Source organism: Salvelinus alpinus, chromosome 11, assembly GCF_045679555.1.
Source record: "Salvelinus alpinus chromosome 11, SLU_Salpinus.1, whole genome shotgun sequence".
NCBI classification, from domain to species: domain Eukaryota; kingdom Metazoa; phylum Chordata; class Actinopteri; order Salmoniformes; family Salmonidae; genus Salvelinus; species Salvelinus alpinus.
The window spans coordinates 3381235-3394794 of record NC_092096.1 but is presented as its reverse complement, the minus strand read 5'-3'; the positions used below and the strand labels follow the sequence as shown (position 1 = coordinate 3394794).

General features: G+C 47.4%; 1 protein-coding gene across 1 annotated transcript; it reads left to right on the top strand.

The window, feature by feature from the left end:
• The first annotated feature begins 4326 nt into the window (after nucleotides 1–4326).
• rergla (RERG/RAS-like a) lies at nucleotides 4327–13006 on the top strand. The gene is made up of 5 exons (XM_071331535.1): nucleotides 4327–4653; nucleotides 4782–4838; nucleotides 5679–5752; nucleotides 8584–8732; nucleotides 12624–13006. Exons 1-5 carry the CDS (start codon nucleotides 4602–4604, stop codon nucleotides 12907–12909), a joined length of 618 nt encoding a protein of 205 aa, XP_071187636.1. The 5' UTR covers nucleotides 4327–4601; the 3' UTR covers nucleotides 12910–13006.
• The last annotated feature ends 554 nt before the right edge of the window (nucleotides 13007–13560 follow it).

The following is a 13560-nucleotide window of genomic DNA, read 5'->3' as shown; positions in this document are numbered from 1 at the left end:
TTTAATACAGCAGATATTAACATGCTGGTCCAACAACATGGTGTTAGAGGTTTAATACAGCAGATATTAACATGCTGGTCCATAGTGTTAGGGGTTTAATACAGCAGATATTAACATGCTGGTCCAACAACATAGTGTCAGAGAGGTTTAATACAGCAGATATTAACATGCTGGTCCATAGTGTTAGGGGTTTAATACAGCAGATATTAACATGCTGGTCCATAGTGTTAGGGGTTTAATACAGCAGATATTAACATGCTGGTCCAACAACATGGTGTTAGAGGTTTAATACAGCAGATATTAACATGCTGGTCCATAGTGTTAGGGGTTTAATACAGCAGATATTAACATGCTGGTCCATAGTGTTAGAGGTTTAATACAGCAGATATTAACATGCTGGTCCAACAACATAGTGTCAGAGAGGTTTAATACAGCAGATATTAACATGCTGGTCCATAGTGTTAGAGGTTTAATACAGCAGATATTAACATGCTGGTCCAACAACATGGTGTCAGAGGTTTAATACAGCAGATATTAACATGCTGGTCCATAGTGTTAGAGAGGTTTAATACAGCAGACATTAACATGCTGGTCCAACAACAATTATGCCAACGGTACTGTACCATCAAGTCCTTTTAATAGCAAGATGTTCCTAGGTTACAGCTTGTTTGGTTCAATTAAAATAATAGTCGTTTACGATGAACGGAGAGAGAATCAGATTGTTATAGTGACTGGATAACAATCACCATGGTAAACAGAGAGAGAGAGAATCAGATTGATCTATTTGGCTTTACGTGCCTCTGAAAAAGTGTTCTTTTTCTGTGATAGTTAATCTAGTTTCAGCTCCCTGTCACCGCTCTGACACCGCTAGACGCCCTGTCACCACTCTGACACCGCTAGACTCCCTGTCACCACTCTGACACCGCTAGACTCCCTGTCACCACTCTGACACCACTAGGCCCCCTGTCACCACTCTGACACCGCTAGACTCCCTGTCACCACTCTGACACCACTAGGCCCCCTGTCACCACTCTGACACCGCTAGACTCCCTGTCACCACTCTGACACCGCTAGACTCCCTGTCACCACTCTGACACCGCTAGACTCCCTGTCACCACTCTGACACCACTAGACCCCCTGACACCACTCTGACACTGCTAGGCTCCCTGTCACCTCTCTGACACTGCTAGGCTTCCTGACACCACTCTGACACCACTAGGCCCCCTGTCACCACTCTGACACCACTAGACACCCTGTCACCTCTCTGACACTGCTAGGCTTCCTGACACCAATCTGACACCACTAGATTCCCTGTCACCTCTCTGACACCACTAGTGTCCCTGTCACCACTCTGACACTGCTAGACTCCCTGTCACCACTCTAACACCGCTAGGCTCCCTGTCACCACTCTGACACCACTAGACACCCTGACACCATTCTGACACCACTAGATCCCCTGTCACCTCTCTGACACCACTAGGCCCCCTGTCACCACTCTGACACTACTAGGCTCCCTGTCACCACTCTGACACCACTAGGCTCCCTGTCACCACTCTGACACCACTAGGCCCCCTGTCACCACTCTGACACCACTAGACACCCTGTCACCATTCTGACACCACTAGGCTCCCTGTCACCACTCTCCTGTCACCACTCTGACACCACTAGACTCCCTGTCACCACTCTGACACCACTAGACTCCCTGTCACCACTCTGACACCACTAGACTCCCTGTCACCACTCTGACACCACTAGGCCCCCTGTCACCACTTTCCTGTCACCACTCTGACACCACTAGGCCCCCTGTCACCACTCTGACACCACTAGACACCCTGTCACCATTCTGACACCACTAGGCTCCTTGTCACCACTCTCCTGTCACCACTCTGACACCACTAGACTCCCTGTCACCACTCTGACACCACTAGACTCCCTGTCACCACTCTGACACTGCTAGACTCCCTGTCACCACTCTGACACTGCTAGACTCCCTGTCACTACTCTGACACCGCTAGACCCCCTGTCACCACTCTGACACCGCTAGACCCCCTGTCACCACTCTGACACCGCTAGACTCCCTGTCACCACTCTGACACCGCTAGGCTCCCTGTCACCACTCTGACACCACTAGACACCCTGTCACCATTCTGACACCACTAGGCTCCCTGTCACCACTCTCCTGTCACCACTCTGACACCGCTAGACTCCCTGTCACCACTCTGACACCGCTAGACTCCCTGTCACCAATCTGACACCGCTAGACTCCCTGCCAAGTCAGATCCTCTAATGTAGAGGTGGCAGCCATAGTTCAGGAGGGTCTGCCTCACAATACGGTTGTGGAAACTTGACTTTACCATAGCCTCATTTGATCTAGTTATTGTCATTTCCTCCCCTCTTTCACTCCCCCATCTCTCTCTCTCTCTCTCTCTCCATCTCTCTCTCTCTCTCTCTCTTTCTCTCTCTCTCTCTCTATCTCCATCTCTTTATCACTCTCTCTCTTTCTCTCTCTCTCTCCATCTCTTTATCGCTCTCTTCATCTCTCTCTCCCTCTCCCTTTTTTTATGACTTACCTTGCGTGCCTCTAGAAAAGTGCCTGTAAAATACTGCACTGTGTCTGTCCAAGCCTGTTCTGCTGATGAGCAATCAATCCAGAATATGTACAGCTTCCTTTCCCACTTTTACGTCAATTGATAAGATATAACTTTAAGTTCTGTGAAATATGTAAAGCGCTCGCCTGATCTCATGTCTGGAGCAGATGTACACATTTGTGCCAACCCCAATTTTTCTCAGATGTTTTCCTTCCTAATATCAGTGCTCTAACAGTGTCAATGAAAGATGAAGGAGGTTTCTTTATTATAAAAGTATACTATATATACAAAAGTATGTGGACACCCCTTCAAATTAGTGGATTTGGCTATTTAAGCCACACCCGTTGCTAACAGGTGTATAAAATCGAGCACACTGCCATGCAATCTCCATAGACAAACATTGGCAGTAGAATGGCCTTACTGAAGAGCTCAGTGACTTTCAACATGGCACCGTTATAGGATGCCACCTTTCCACCAAGTCAGTTCGTCAAATTTCTTCCCTGCTAGAGCTGCCCAGGTCAACTGTAAGTGCTGTTATTGTGAAGTGGAAACGTCTAGGAGCAACAACGGCTGAGCCGCAAAGTGGTAGGACACACAAGCTCACAGAACGGGACCGCTGAAGTGCGTAGCGCGTAAAAATAATCTGTCCTCGGTTGCAACACGAGTTCCAAACTGCCTCTGGAAGCAACGTCAGCACAATAACTGTTTATTGCCTTCCCAGAAGAGTGGAGGCTGTTATAGCAGCAATGTTCCAACATCTAGTGGAAAGCCTTCCCTGAAGAGTGGAGGCTGTTATAGCAGCAATGTTCCAACATCTAGTGGAAAGCCTTCCCAGAAGAGTGGAGGCTGTTATAGCAGCAATGTTCCAACATCTAGTGGAAAGCCTTCCCAGAAGAGTGGAGGCTGTTATAGCAGCAATGTTCCAACATCTAGTGGAAAGCCTTCCCAGAAGAGTGGAGGCTGTTATAACAGCACTGTTCCAACATCTAGTGGAAAGCCTTCCCAGAAGAGTGGAGGCTGTTATAGCAGCAATGTTCCAACATCTAGTTGGAAAGCCTTCCCAGAAGAGTGGAGGCTGTTATAGCAACAATGTTCCAACATCTAGTGGAAAGCCTTCCCAGAAGAGTGGAGGCTGTTATAGCAGCAATGTTCCAACATCTAGTGGAAAGCCTTCCCAGAAGAGTGGAGGCTGTTATAGCAGCAATGTTCCAACATCTAGTGGAAAGCCTTCCCAGAAGAGTGGAGGCTGTTATAGCAGCAATGTTCCAACATCTAGCGGAAAGCCTTCCCAGAAGAGTGGAGGCTGTTATAACAGCAAAGAGGGCGGGACCAACTCCATATTAATGCCCATGATTTTGGAATGAGATTATTGGACGAGCAGGTTTCCACATACTGTTGGTCATGTGGTGTATGGTGAGCTGTTCTATAGGTCACTAAGGTCTTGATGTTACTCTGTGTTGATGGTTTTTGTTGCTATGAGGAAACACATCCATAAGGGTCATTCTAGAACCTACTAGATGAGTCTCTTCAATGAGGAGGGTCTCTTCAATGAGGAGGGTAGGAGGGAGGAAAAACACAAACACTACCTTCCCTCTCCAATGAAAAACAAGAGTGCTTCTCATTTATAAAAGCATGCCTCTGATGTCCGTGTCTCACTCACTTCAACCAATGTGTTCGTCATAGTGACGTTATGATCGAGCTGCTACTCCCTCTCTCTCTCTCTCTCTCGGTTCAGAACAGTGCGTGCCTCAGAACCCTGAGATAAACGTCTGTACGCAGCGCCGGTACCGGGACGCCGCTCCAACAGATCAACATTTGAACAGAGCGACAGAGTGGAAAACGGTCAAACGACTATTGATGCGTCCTGCTCGAATTTTTAAAAACTCTTCTTTTGGTCGTAGTGTAATGTAGACTTCAAGGGATTCCATTTTTCAAAGGGATTATTGTTATTTTTCTTTAAAGGGTCAACTTTAACAACCACTTTTTAAATCGGAAGGGAATCAAAACGCAATTATGAATGATATTAAACTTGCGGTTTTGGGAGGCGAAGGAGTCGGGAAATCAGGTAAGACACATGTTTTACCTGTCATGTAAAAACATTTTGTTCGTTTGGTTTGGCAGATTGTTTGTCCAAATGTGTACATTGTTCGTAGGCTATTGATTTTATATATAACTATCATATTCCTTCCTCAGCTCTCATCGTTCGATTCCTGACGAGGCGATTTATCGGAGAATATGCCTCATCATCAGGTAAGGTTTCTAACCTACTTAGTTTGCTACAATAGACGTGTGTAACATGAATACCACTTCATGCTAATTATTATGAAACAATCTGTAAAAAAAAAAAAGAACTTGCAAATGGTTTGATTTCCAATTGATCTTTGATCCATGTCATTGCTTTTACGCATCATTACGCACGTCCAGTTGTGACATAATTACGTAATTGTTCGATTTGCTGATGTTACCAAGTGAACACATTGTCCTTCATCAGATGGTCGGTGATTGGCTACTTCTATCAGAAGTATTGTTCAGTTGTATTGTCGGCTGCATGTTGTATTGTACATTTTGGATAATTTGTATTTGATATTTTAGGTTACAGTGATTCAAAATAAAAGTATCTAGTCAATATTGGTATTAGCCTGTGTGTTGTCATTATTTAATATTGATCATATTTCTATGGATATAAAGGTTGAATAACACTCCTCCAGGCAGTAGGTTAGATAGTGACTGTTGTGGAAACTGGACTTTACCCTAGTTTCATTTTATCTAATTATTGTCATTTTCTCCCCTCTCTTTCACTCCCCATCTCTCTCTCTCTCTTTCTCTCGCCCATCTCTCTCTCTCTATCCCCCTCTCTCTGTCTCTATCTCTTTCACTCCCCATCTCTCTCTCTCTCTTTCACTCCCCCATCTCTCTCTCTCTCTCTCTCTCTCTGTCTGTCTCTTTCTCTCTCTGTCTCTCTTCCCCCTCTCTCTCTCTCTCTCTCCCCCTCTCTCTCTCCCCCCCCCCCCTCTCCCTCCCCCCCTCTCTCTCTCTCTCCTCTCTCCCTCTCTCCCTCTATCCCTCTCCCTCCCTCTCTCTCTCATGCAGAATGCATATACAGAAAGCGTCTGTCTATTGATGGTAGACAGCTGAATCTAGAACTCTATGATCCCTGCTCACAGGTGAGTTGAGAGGAGGAGGGGAACCACGTGATGACCATCATGTGTATTATCACAATTCAATGATCTGAGTGGCCACCCATTGACATGTATGAACAGCGCTTTATACGCTAAAGAAAAGCCATCTCTCATACCCAATAGTCCTCTATCTGAAATGTGTGGTACAGGATAAGAAATGTATGGTACAGGATAATAAATGTATGGTACAGGATAATAAATGTATGGTACAGGATAATAAATGTATGGTACAGGATAATAAATGTATGGTACAGGATAATAAATGTATGGTACAGGATAATAAATGTATGGTACAGGATAATAAATGTATGGTACAGGATAATAAATGTATGGTACAGGATAATAAATGTATGGTACAGGATAATAAATGTATGGTACAGGATAATACATGTCTGGTACAGGATAATAAATGTATGGTACAGGATAATAAATGTATGGTACAGGATAATAAATGTATGGTACAGGATAATAAATGTATGGTACAGGATAATACATGTCTGGTACAGGATAATAAAGTCAGTGCAGTGAAAACCCCTGACAGAGTAATCAATCTCACTTATTGTGCCCAGCCAAGCATGCAGCAATACCTCCCTCCCTCCCTCTTTCCCTGCCTCCCTTTTTCCCTGTCTCCCTCCCACCCACCCTCTTTCCCTGCCTCCCTCCCTCCCTCTTTCCCACCCTCCCTCTTTCCCTGTCTCCCTCCCACCATCCCTCTTTCCCTCCCTCCCACCCTCCCGCTTTCCCTTCCTCCCACCCTCCCTCATTCCCTCCTTCCCTCTTTCCCTGCCTCCCTCCCTCTTTCCCTGCCTCCCTCTTTCCTTGTCTCCCTGCCTCTTTCCCTCCCTCCCTGTCTCCCTTCGTCTCTTTCCCTGCCTCCCTGCCTCTTGCCCTGTCTCCCTTCGTCTCTGTCTCCTCCCTCTCTCTCTCTCTGTCTCTCTAACCTTTCTTATATAGTCACAGCCAAAGTTCTGCACTGCATTCAATACACCACTGTAAATCAGACCAGAACCATTTCCCCCACAGTTAATACATCACTGTCAATCAGACCAGAACCATTTCCCCTACAGTTAATACATCACTGTAAATCAGAACCATTTCCCCCATAGTTAATACATCACTGTCAATCAGACCAGAACCATTTCCCCACAGAAGGAAGACTTTGATTTTGCTCTGAAGTGACAGAGCGTTACCACTAGGAGTTGGATGGATGTTTGCGATAACAAAGTGGATATGGCCAGAAGTGGGCGAAGGCAACCTTGGGTTATAATTAAGCAATAAGGCCAGAGGATGTGTGGTATATGGCCAATATACCACGGCTAAGGGATGTTCTTAGTCACGACGCAACGCAGAGTGCCTGGATACAGCCATTAGCCATGGTATATTGGCCATATACCACAAACCCCCGAGGTGCCTTATTGTTATTATAAACTGGTTACCAATGTAATTAGAGCAGTACAAATAATTGTTTTGTCATACCCGTGGTCAGCCAATCAGCATTCAGGGCTCGAACCACCCAGTTTATAATTATGATTCATCAAAGTAGGATGAAAGCTATTATTTCAGCATGTGAAGTCAGATCACTTAGTGAAGGCTGAGGTAACTTTACATCGGAGGACAGGCTTAGTGGAGGCCGGGGTAACTTTACATCGGAGGACAGGCTTAGTGGAGGCTGGGGTAACTTTACATCGGAGGACAGGCTTAGTGGAGGCTGGGGTAACTTTACATCGGAGGACAGGCTTAGTGGAGACTGGGGCAACTTTACATCGGAGGACAGGCTTAGTGGAGGCTGGGGTAACTTTACATCGGAGGACAGGCTTAGTGGAGGCTGAGGTAACTTTACATCGGAGGACAGGCTTAATGGCGGCTGGGGTAACTTTACATCGGAGGACAGGCTTAGTGGAGGCTGGGGCAACTTTACATCGGAGGACAGGCTTAGTGGAGGCCGGGGTAACTTTACATCGGAGGACAGGCTTAGTGGAGGCCGGGGTAACTTTACATCGGAGGACAGGCTTAGTGGAGGCCGGGGTAACTTTACATCGGAGGACAGGCTTAGTGGAGACTGAGGTAACTTTACATCGGAGGACAGGCTTAGTGGAGGCTGAGGTAACTTTACATCGGAGGACAGGCTTAGTGGAGGCTGAGGTAACTTTACATCGGAGGACAGGCTTAGTGAAGGCCGGGGTAACTTTACATCGGAGGACAGGCTTAGTGGAGGCTGGGGTAACTTTACATCGGAGGACAGGCTTAGTGGAGGCTGGGGTAACTTTACATCGGAGGACAGGCTTAGTGGAGGCCGGGGTAACTTTACATCGGAGGACAGGCTCAGTGGAGGCTGGGGTAACTTTACATCGGAGGACAGGCTTAGTGGAGGCTGGGGTAACATTACATCGGAGGACAGGTTTAGTGGAGGCTGGGGTAACTTTACATCAGAGGACAGGCTTAGTGGAGGCTGGGGTAACTTTACATCGGAGGACAGGCTTAGTGGAGGCTGGGGTAACTTTACATCGGAGGACAGGCTTAGTGGAGGCTGGGGTAACTTTACATCGGAGGACAGGTTTAGTGGAGGCTGGGGTAACTTTACATCGGAGGACAGGCTTAGTGGAGGCTGGGGTAACTTTACGTCGGAGGACAGGCTTAGTGGAGGCTGGGGTAACTTTACGTCGGAGGACAGGCCCGTTGTAATGAATGGAATGGGGTTTCTCTCATTCTATTCCAGCCATTTCTATCAGCCCACCCTCTCTTCACCAGCCTCCACTGCTGTGTATCAGATTGCTTGGTTATAGCAACATGTCCTTGCTGTTTGTGTTGCTCTGCAGGCCTGTGAGGGGAAGTCAACTCTGACCGACCAGATCCACTGGGCTGATGGCTTCGTAGTGGTCTATGACATCAGTGACCGCTCCTCCTTCATCAAGGCTAAAGCCGTAGTACACCTGATCAGAGAGTTAAACCTGGGAGTGGCCAAAAGGTAACCACTCACCTGTCCAGTCCATCTACTCACCTGTCCAGTCCATCCACTCACCTGTCCAGTCCATCCACTCACCTGTCCAGTCCATCCACTCACCTGTACAGACCTTCACGTTCCCCTCACCTACCAAAAGGTAGACTCTCACACTTGGCATAGGGGGAGAGTGGAGGCAGTGGGCCTGATATTCCATCCACTTGGCATAGGGGGAGGAGTGGAGGCAGTGGGCCTGATATTCCATCTACTTGGCATAGGGGGAGGAGTGGAGGCAGTGGGCCTGATATTCCATCCACTTGGCATAGGGGGAGGAGTGGAGGCAGTGGACCTGATATTCCATCCACTTGGCATAGGGGGAGGAGTGGAGGCAGTGGGCCTGACATTCCATCCACTTGGCATAGGGGGAGGAGTGGAGGCAGTGGGCCTGATATTCCATCCACTTGGCATAGGGGGAGGAGTGGAGGCAGTGGGCCTGATATTCCATCTACTTGGCATAGGGGGAGGAGTGGAGGCAGTGGACCTGATATTCCATCCACTTGGCATAGGGGGAGGAGTGGAGGCAGTGGACCTGATATTCCATCTACTTGGCATAGGGGGAGGGGTGGAGGCAGTGGGCCTGATATTCCATCCACTTGGCATAGGGGGAGGAGTGGAGGCAGTGGGCCTGATATTCCATCCACTTGGCATAGGGGGAGGAGTGGAGGCAGTGGGCCTGACATTCCATCCACTTGGCATAGGGGGAGGAGTGGAGGCAGTGGGCCTGATATTCCATCCACTTGGCATAGGGGGAGGAGTGGAGGCAGTGGGCCTGATATTCCATCTACTTGGCATAGGGGGAGGAGTGGAGGCAGTGGACCTGATATTCCATCCACTTGGCATAGGGGGAGGAGTGGAGGCAGTGGACCTGATATTCCATCTACTTGGCATAGGGGGAGGGGTGGAGGCAGTGGGCCTGATATTCCATCTACTTGGCATAGGGGGAGGAGTGGAGGCAGTGGGCCTGATATTCCATCCACTTGGCATAGGGGGAGAGTGGAGGCAGTGGGCCTGACATTCCATCCTATTATTGTCATTGTACATCAATAGGTTGGACATGTGGGTTTACCAGCCCCCCACACTGCCCAACAACTGATACATCGTTAGTAATCCCATTGATAGATTCTACCACAGAGATTCAACTCTCTGGCTCCTGTCCATGTGACAATTATTCAGCATCCTATTTTTTAATTCAGAGCCCAGATCTATTGTCTGTATGTTCCTGCAGTTCCTGCTGGTAGTATTCCAATACACCACCAACTCATCATTCTGCCCCCATGCCAATCCTCTAGTAAATATCTAGCTGCTATTGAATTCTATTGCTGTTGAGGCGTCTTATGTCATCTCTCCATTATGGCTGAACTGATTGTTGGAATGTTTTCACTAATGGTCTTCTATGGATGAGGGAACATCTGTCTAATGGGGATGAGGGAACATCTGTCTAATGGGGATGAGGGAACATCTGTCTAATGGGGATGAGGGAACATCTGTCTAATGGGGATGAGGGAACATCTGTCTAATGGGGATGAGGGAACATCTGTCTAATGGGATGAGGGAACATCTGTCTAATGGGGATGAGGGAACATCTGTCTAATGGTCTAATGGGGATGAGGGAACATCTGTCTAATGGGGATGAGGGAACATCTGTCTAATGGGGATGAGGGAACATCTGTCTAATGGGGATGAGGGAACATCTGTCTAATGGGGATGAGGGAACATCTGTCTAATGGGGATGAGGGAACATCTGTCTAATGGGGATGAGGGAACATCTGTCTAATGGGGATGAGGGAACATCTGTCTAATGGGGATGAGGGAACATCTGTCTAATGGGGATGAGGGAACATCTGTCTAATGGGGATGAGGGAACATCTGTCTAATGGGGATGAGGGAACATCTGTCTAATGGTCTAATGGGGATGAGGGAACATCTGTCTAATGGGATGAGGGAACATCTGTCTAATGGGGATGAGGGAACATCTGTCTAATGGGGATGAGGGAACATCTGTCTAATGGTCTAATGGGGATGAGGGAACATCTGTCTAATGGGATGAGGGAACATCTGTCTAATGGGGATGAGGGAACATCTGTCTAATGGGGAGGAGGGAACATCTGTCTAATGGGGATGAGGGAACATCTGTCTAATGGGCTAATGGGGATGAGGGAACATCTGTCTAATGGGATGAGGGAACATCTGTCTAATGGGATGAGGGAACATCTGTCTAATGGTCTAATGGGGATGAGGGAACATCTGTCTAATGGGGATGAGGGAACATCTGTCTAATGGGGATGAGGGAACATCTGTCTAATGGTCTAATGGGGATGAGGGAACATCTGTCTAATGGTCTAATGGGGATGAAGGAACATCTGTCTAATGGGGATGAGGGAACATCTGTCTAATGGGATGAGGGAACATCTGTCTAATGGGATGAGGGAACATCTGTCTAATGGGGATGAGGGAACATCTGTCTAATGGGATGAGGGAACATCTGTCTAATGGTCTAATGGGGATGAGGGAACATCTGTCTAATGGTCTAATGGGGATGAAGGAACATCTGTCTAATGGGGATGAGGGAACATCTGTCTAATGGGGATGAGGGAACATCTGTCTAATGGGATGAGGGAACATCTGTCTAATGGGGATGAGGGAACATCTGTCTAATGGGGATGAGGGAACATCTGTCTAATGGGGATGAGGGAACATCTGTCTAATGGGATGAGGGAACATCTGTCTAATGGTCTAATGGGGATGAGGGAACATCTGTCTAATGGTCTAATGGGGATGAAGGAACATCTGTCTAATGGGGATGAGGGAACATCTGTCTAATGGGATGAGGGAACATCTGTCTAATGGGATGAGGGAACATCTGTCTAATGGGGATGAGGGAACATCTGTCTAAAGGGATGAGGGAACATCTGTCTAATGGGATGAGGGAACATCTGTCTAATGGGGATGAGGGAACATCTGTCTAATGGGATGAGGGAACATCTGTCTAATGGGGATGAGGGAACATCTGTCTAATGGGATGAGGGAACATCTGTCTAATGGTCTAATGGGGATGAGGGAACATCTGTCTAATGGGATGAGGGAACATCTGTCTAATGGTCTAATGGGGATGAGGGAACATCTGTCTAATGGGATGAGGGAACATCTGTCTAATGGTCTAATGGGGATGAGGGAACATCTGTCTAATGGGATGAGGGAACATCTGTCTAATGGGGATGAGGGAACATCTGTCTAATGGGGATGAGGGAACATCTGTCTAATGGTCTAATGGGGATGAGGGAACATCTGTCTAATGGTCTAATGGGGATGAGGGAACATCTGTCTAATGGGGATGAGGGAACATCTGTCTAATGGTCTAATGGGGATGAGGGAACATCTGTCTAATGGGGATGAGGGAACATCTGTCTAATGGTCTAATGGGGATGAGGGAACATCTGTCTAATGGGATGAGGGAACATCTGTCTAATGGGGATGAGGGAACATCTGTCTAATGGTCTAATGGGGATGAGGGAACATCTGTCTAATGGGGATGAGGGAACATCTGTCTAATGGTCTAATGGGGATGAGGGAACATCTGTCTAATGGGATGAGGGAACATCTGTCTAATGGTCTAATGGGGATGAGGGAACATCTGTCTAATGGGGATGAGGGAACATCTGTCTAATGGGGATGAGGGAACATCTGTCTAATGGGGATGAGGGAACATCTGTCTAATGGGGATGAGGGAACATCTGTCTAATGGGGTTTGTCTTCTCTTACATCCAGGGACTCGTTATGTCCGTCCTTATTGTGTCTCATATATTTTGATTTCCTTGCTCACCCTGTCTTCCTCCTCCTCCTCTCTCTCTCTCCCCTCAGGGATGCAGACACTCTGGTTTTCCTGGTGGGTAACAAGCAGGACCTGTGCCACGTGAGGGAGGTGCGTCGAGAGGAAGGCCAGCGCCTGGCAGCCGAGTCCCAGTGCCAGTTCTACGAGCTCTCTGCGGCAGAACACTACCAGGAGGTGGTCCTCATGTTCTCGAAGATGGTCCACAACGCCAGCCTGGGGGGCAAGGCCAAGGAGAGGAGACGGAGACCTAGTGGCTCCAAGTCCATGGCCAAACTCATCAATAATGTCTTCGGGAAGCGGAGGAAATCAGTGTGAAAGGGAGATAGGAGGGTCAAGGGTTACCCCAGGACTAAGAGGCCTTGTTACTCCCCTTGGGACTGTTGTTGAATGGTGAAAGGGATTATGGGAAAAAGTCAGTAACGTTGAATGGACCCACCACCAACAACATGGGCTTCACCTACTTACTCGCTGTTGCTATTATTATTGTTGATCATGAAAAAGGGTGGGAAAAGGGTCAATAATCATTAGACCCCCACCAACCTACACTCCTCTGGTTGCCAACCACCAAGTGACAGCGAGATGTGAGAGGTGGTATAAATGGTTCTACACTTATAACAGAGCTTAGTGGACTGATAGGACTGCTGCTGCTCACTGTCTGACTGTCTCGTGCTTACCATACTTTAAGGTCTCTAGTGTGTATATATATATATATACACACACACACACACACACACACATACATAAATTATATCACAGGTAGACTCCATTATTAGCTATGTAAAGTAAATGACACCACGGGGAGACTCCATTATTAGCTATGTAAAGTAAATGAAATCACAGGGAGACTCCAGTATTAGCTATGTAAAGTAAATGACATCACAGGGAGACTCCAGTATTAGCTATGTAAAGTAAATGACACAACAGGGAGACTCCAGCATTAGCTATGTAAAGTGAAAAATACCACGG